At 42.3% G+C, this 6893-nt stretch overlaps 1 protein-coding gene across 14 annotated transcripts in view; it reads left to right on the top strand.

Moving 5' to 3' along the window:
• LOC147015894 (rhotekin-like) overlaps positions 1-6499 on the top strand; it is a 195535-nt gene extending 189036 nt beyond the window's left edge. For all 14 annotated transcript variants that reach the window (XM_085848460.1, XM_085848459.1, XM_085848472.1 and 11 more), the window contains one exon: positions 5381-6499. In XM_085848460.1, the coding sequence (XP_085704586.1) occupies positions 5381-5904 (524 nt within the window). In that variant the 3' untranslated portion in view covers positions 5905-6499. The remainder of the gene's footprint in view (positions 1-5380) is intronic.
• The last annotated feature ends 394 nt before the right edge of the window (positions 6500-6893 follow it).

Genomic DNA, 6893 nt, shown 5'->3' with positions numbered 1-6893 from the left:
GTGTGTGTGTGTGTGTGTGTGTGTGTGTGTGTGTGTGTGTGTGTGTGTGTGTGTGTGTGTGTGTGTGTGTGTGTGTGTGTGTGTGTGTGTGTGTGTGTGTGTGTGTGTGTGTGTGTGTGTAGAAATAAATATATATATATATATATATATATATATATATATATATATATATATATATATATATATATATATATATATATATATATATATATATATATATGGGTCTTTTGAGTTTTCAAAGAGGAATGAAAGAATGAAGTTGATCAGTGATTTTTGATTTTGATAGTTTAACCAGAAGGGAGTTTCTGGCGGACCTCGACCGCCCTGCAGATATATGGCAGGACAGATAGCAAACAGAGTCGGGCGGGGGGTGGGAGGGTGGGTGAGGCCAGAGAGGAGATGGTAGAAGACAGATCACCAATGGTAGAAAAGTCTTAATGGTCATCTGGATCTTTTGGGTCCTCTGTGTATGTGTATGTGCATGTACATGCACACCATGCTGAGGACAGTTTGTTAATATCCTTCTTGTTTAACAGCCACAATTATTCAAACATTATTGTGGGGTTGGTTGGGGGAAGCTTGGCCCAATTCTTTCACAAACCAGCTGGCCAGGCCTGACGTTCGACAAAGGTTAAGGCAGGTATTTGGAATTTATTCAGGGTGCCACCAATAGCTCACTTATTCTACGTGAAGGACACCATGGGATCTTTAAAGTCCATCAGTTCGTACTTTGGCACACAGTGAGAAATGGCGCACAGTGATGAATCACCCTGCATGTGAAACATCGGCATGACAGGATGACACCGGGATGACAGCTGGGTCGGGATTCAAACCCAGGCTAGACAGCTCAGAGGAGAGTGTGTGTAGCTCCAGGCCATCCTGCCAGCCCCCGTGTTAATATTATTATCTTTATGCCATGATCATTGGACAGAATTGACCAATTAATTTGTGGTAAGAATAATTTTGACGAAAAATATAACTTGGGTGACATAGAGGCTGGAGTCGGGATTGGAGGTAGATGTATTAACAACCAAAGTCGTGAGGTATGCTGATGATACCATCTGTTGGTTGGTTTGTGGTTGGTCCAAGTAAAGAGGACTTGATGAAATCAAATAACTGACCAAATGCAGCAATGGAGTATCAGGAGGAACAAATAGACAAAGATGGAGTCATCAGGAGGAACCTGGCTAGGATTTGGGTTTTGGCTGCTACTCCTCTTCCCTCAAAGCCATCCAGGCACAGCAAAGTGAACCTTATAAAAACTATTTGCAAGATTCACCCCTCCATAGACAAAGAAAAAGAAAGAAAGAGAGATGTAAAACAGAAACAAAGAGAAATGGAGGACAGAAGAAAGCAAGTGGAAACTGCTGAAAACAGTGAAGAAGGAAACTGAAAAGCTGGTGTTTGTTTAAACCCCAAAAAGATTAAAATCTTGTCAACTGAGAAGATCAAGGTATTCAGAAGGGGTGGGTTCCATTACCAATCAGCTTGTAGATCGCTCGCCAAGTGACTCGCTTGATTTTAAGCACTTAAGCGAAACACTCCAACGAAACAGTTAAGGAACGGCTGGCTTGGCAAGTGATAACAAGCTGAATGGTAATGAAACACACCCCCAATGGATGAGGTATCGGCTGCAACCAAGCGGTCTCTGCCAGAGCTTCGGAAAACAGGGCAGCATCGGGATGTTTGGAGACATCTGATCATGAATGTCACCAGAAGTCGGCCACGTCTTAACGGAACTGGATAACTGGTTATAATAGTACTGATAGGTATGTGGACCAGCGACTGTGAGTTGAAGCACTGCCCGTGGGTAAATATGCAAAATTTTCTCCAAATTTCCCTCTGTCGAGTATTAAGCAATGCTAACGTACATTAAGGATATGGTTACGCATCAAGTAAAGGTCACAATTTGGCTGTAAAGGTGTCGGTGGCAATATCACACTTGAAACAATGGCTGGGAGAAACATAACACATAAGGCCCCAAGATATGTGATAAACAATCCATATCACAGTCCACACATAATCTGATCATGGCTCAAAAAAATCGAACAGGCAATGGGATTCGTCATTCATGCATAAAGACTTGTGCAAGCAGCTTTGTTAGCTGAAGATCGTTGCCGCTCACCTCGAGGTCGAGAAAGTCAAGACCGCGTCCCACTCAGATGAATGGATCAGATCGTGAAGTGTAGAATGCCTTAAGCACGTCAAGTTTCCTCCAAACTTCTTCCAGTCTATAAGTGACTGTTTAAAAATGTAATTGCATTTTTACATCCAGAAGGTGAGCCCCATGAAAGTCATGATAACCTATTACACGCCTCAACACGGAGCTCATGCAAGGAACAAAAGGGTCTAAAGGCTTCCAGGGGGTCTTAAAGGGTCTTGGGGTTTGAAAGGGTCTCATGTAATTCATACACATACTCATGTCCTGTGCAGACAAACAGACAGATCGACAGACATACAAACAAACGGACCCAAATGCAATACCCTCTGCAACATACTGTTGATTTCATCTGTATTTAAAAACTAGTCTTGTTTCATTCAAATCTAGTGGCAGCTCGTTGATGTGGCCTTGGTCCCAGCCAAAAGGTCCGGTCTTGCGTAAAATGTCATGGAATCCATTCGGTTTCCACTATTACAGATTGGATAGCTGTAATAACAATCCAGGCAGGGGCTGGGTGGAGGGTTGCTTTATGATCCACTGGCACCGAATGACCTGATTCCCTCTCACATTGAAAAAAGAAAAACAGATTAAGTGTTTTAATCCGGGTACAGGCAGGTATTTATTGGGTGAGGTCAAAAATATGTACATCTATAAATAATACAAGATTTGAATTGCTTCCTGACATGTTGTCCGGAATGAGTGGCGAGCTTATTCTAACGGACCACAATTTCCTCAACTGAACGTGTATGTGGCCATCCCCCTGCATGTTGGAATGTGAAGGGATGGCTTGGTGGCTGTTGCGCTGCATTGCTTTACAGACATCATGCATTGCTGGGCTGAGTCACAGCAAGGTGCCAAAGTTAGAATTTTTTAAAAAAAGATGCTGTCTTTGCACTTCATAAAACCACAATTGCAAATGAGAGAACACTGAAGCAGCACAAATACAACTATCCACCACTCTCGCATTTCATGCACATTTCACGTTCGATTTGCAAAGTTGAGTGATGCTAAAACATTGGAATATGTACGAGTAACCTAATCTTCTTCTTCCACTTCTGCTTCTTCTTTCAATTCCGATAAAGTACAGACAACTCCAAGGAGGCACGAATGCAAGCAGGAGAGAAAAATCTGTCCTCTTGCAGGATTATGCACTCCTTCGTTGGCACGGATTTGCACTTTAAACTTCTATTACAATTCTTCTTGCATATGGCAGCTTGGTTGCCGGGTAGCAATCATTTTGTTGGGGTGCAGCTGTGCCACTGATGCTGTGCCCCTGTACCAGTACACTGGTACTCATTTTGCCGACCTCAGAAGGATGACCGGTTGAGTCAACCCCACCTGGTATTAATTCAGCAGCTTACAGGGTTTGAACTCAAGACCCATGACTGGCTGAGTCAACCCCACCTGGTATTAATTCAGCAGCTAACAGGGCTTGAACTCAGTACCCAAACCATCCTAACCATCCCAAGCCAGCCACCCTTACCACTAAGCCAATGCCAGGCATCCTCTATTACAATTAATTGCCAGTATATAACTGATGTTTCGATGTTTAACCATGAGCGTGTACTTATTTTGGGTTTCCCAGTCCTTAAGGAAAAAAAGTTGTTTTTTGTTTCTGATGGTTTTAAGGTGTGTGTATATATTTTTCTGAATAGATGGCACACACCATCGTCATTCGGATGCATCACCCGGAACAAATTACAAGTTCCTGCTCAAACCTACAGGGGGCACTGCATCAGTGGCACAGTTGGACCCCAGGAAATGATGCAACCCGCAGCCATGTGCTGCATACGAAAGAAGAAGAAGGAGGAGCACATGGCTGTAGGTTAGCAACAGTTCTTTCAGTGCCGTTGATGCAGTGCCCCTTGTAGGATAGCGCAGGAATTTGGAATTTGATCCAAGGTACCAGCGATGGTTTGCCTACTCTTCACATAACAATGCAAACCGTGGAATCGTTAGCATCCTGAAATTAAGGACGTCCAAGGGTGGGTGAGTATATTTACGAACTGCCCTCCATGCGAAACACCAGGATAACAGTTTATAGCTGCGTCAAGATTCAAACCCAGGCTAGATAGCTCGGAGGCGAGGCTATCCAATCCCACAGGATAGAAACAATGCTCTCTGTAATCAATTCACCACTTCGGCCTCTTTAGACCACACTCATTTTTCAGTACCACCTTGCCCGTATTCCACCCCTGCAGGCGGTCCACCCGTCGCACAAAATTATTCCAGTGCATCCCCCAGGCTACTTATTTGGTGAAAGTGTCGTCATAAAACGTGACCTTCCATTAAACAGAGCAGAAATGATGGAAGCATGATAATTATGCTGAATGAATAAATTTTTGTACTCGATTTGTGGTCATTTCAGACATGATGGTTGTTTAAAAAAAAAAACATTTTATATAATTAGAGACAAGGACTCAAAAGATAACTCGTAGGTAGCATACTCGCCTTTGAACTGCCTCGTCTGGGTTACATTCTTGATGTGACTCTAAGCCCCAGGATGTCACAGGCAGGGAATTGATTGCATCAATGAATGCACCACCTCTCAGATGGACATAAATTAATCTGGAGTCTGTTTGCATTATCCATTGACCCTAAAGGTCCCACACTATCTTTCAATGAAGAGTAGATGAGTTAGTAGAGGAACAGCTGTATTCCCAATAAATATGCAAGCGGCAGCTACATGAGTCACACGGTGTGAGCATGAATATAGACAAATTCACATGTTTGCGTGAATACGTGCCCCACACAGACACACATGAACATGCTTAATTTTTATTTTTTTCAATACTTGCATATATTTTTTACTCCTTTTTTGCTGATGATAAAGATGCAACTTACTGAGCTCATTATTTTGAAGAGTAAACCACTTTAATCCTTTATAGTGGGGCGACTTAGCTTAATATAGCATAACAATTGTGCATTTTGTGAGGAAAGCCCTAAATTTGGCACACTAGTAGCCTATCATATTATGAACAGATTTGTATATTGGGCCATCTCAAATTCAGCCGCTGATGGCTGTGGCAGCCATTTTCCACTGCCATCAAAAATTTTGAGATGGCCCAATATCCAAATCTGTTCATAATATGATAGGCTACTAGTGTGCCAAATTTGGTGCTTTCCTCACAAAATGCACAATTGTTATGCTAAGTTGCCCCACTATTAGTCTATATGAGATGTCTACATGTTCCTCACCCCATGTCTGTCTCTATCCAGAAGTTGATGGTTGGAGTGGAATGCACTATGAAAGGGATGGACAATCCATAGATGGAGCAGCTGGATGCAGACGCAGAGCTACCACTTTAGACCCAGGATTGGTTTCTATGGCCTCGAGAAAGTCTCATGGAAGTCCCAGTCCCACACCTGAGTGCATAAAAGGTTGGCATGAGTTGGATTCGATGAGCCACCACAATTTGTCTCTCAGCACCGCATCAAGCAGCAGTGGTTTCAGCTCGGGGAGTGATGCTGGACAAGGAGGGTCCAATCAAGCTCACAGTGTGGAGCCTCGTTTTCTGTCCCCTCCTAGCCCACATTCACACAAGCACAGAGTTGACGAAGACAACACAGACACGAATGGCCTACTGTTGCCGGAAAATATGTGCAACCATAATGCGACGGTGTCAGCCGTCCAAGAGTTTTGCAAACCACCAATTGGCATCACTGCTATAAATGACGTTCGAAATGTGAACATGTCAGATCCAAAGGCGCAACATTTTTGTGGTCTGCACACAACTGTCTGATTTAGGTTTTCAGGCATGCCAATCTCCTGTTGCAAAATTAAAAAGGACAGCCATTTTTAATAACAGGCTGTCAAAACAACTTATTTGTTCGCTAATTACATCACACTTGGAAAAGAATAGTAAGACACAAAACTTCCTTTGGAAATAGTCTTTTGGTCACTTTAGTTTTCACAATGAAGAATATATATGTATAAACAGTAAAGCATTAATTTTGTTGTTTTACACTTTAATTATCACAAGAAAATCTTTCAACACAATGAATACAAAAAATTAAGACAAAACACACATTCCCTCAACAATTTACAGTACCAAAGAGTTCAGTGCAAAGATCTCCATGTATTCCTAATTTTGTTGACCAAGTTGAGGCCATCTGATTTTCAGGCAATATACACACAGCTTGATCTGTTAATTATCTTCAGGTTGATTTCTAAATTATATTGAATGTGGAAATGCCTCTTGAAAGTGACTCATTTTCAAGGTACATGAACACCTCGTTTTATCCTGCATACATCTTCACCACAAATTGTATCAAAAGGCAGCGGGCTGCCTTGTAAAATCCAGGACTCATTAAACCCAGCATGTATATACACACAGACACACATGAATGTGTCAGTCCATATTGCTTTTCCCTTTTGTATTTTTTTCTCCGCACTGTATGTTTCCATCTATGAGGCAAAAGTCTGTCTGCTTGGTCACATTTATCCCAGATTCCTTGCATGTACAGTTCTGCAAAGCAATTTATTTGGTGTCAGCAAGCCTTTGCATTTGATCTTTACCTCCTGGTGTCTCCCCTTCCCTACTTGGGCCTTGTGATAAATGCTCATCCTACAAGTCGGTTTCTTCATTTTCTTAAATTGGTGGAGACAAATTTGGAGCGGTGATTGAACTACTATGTGCATTAAATGCAAAGCACTAACGTTTGAATCGCCTATTAACAGGTTGAACATTTCTGTCAGCGCAGCCCTCTGCGTCTCCTGTACTCTCGAAGT

This window comes from Eptatretus burgeri, chromosome 12 (assembly GCF_056783735.1).
Source record: "Eptatretus burgeri isolate ZD-2024b chromosome 12, Ebu_testis_v1, whole genome shotgun sequence".
NCBI lineage: Eukaryota > Metazoa > Chordata > Myxini > Myxiniformes > Myxinidae > Eptatretus > Eptatretus burgeri.
Note: the sequence above shows the minus strand (reverse complement) of the source record. Positions and strands in the feature narration are given on the sequence as shown.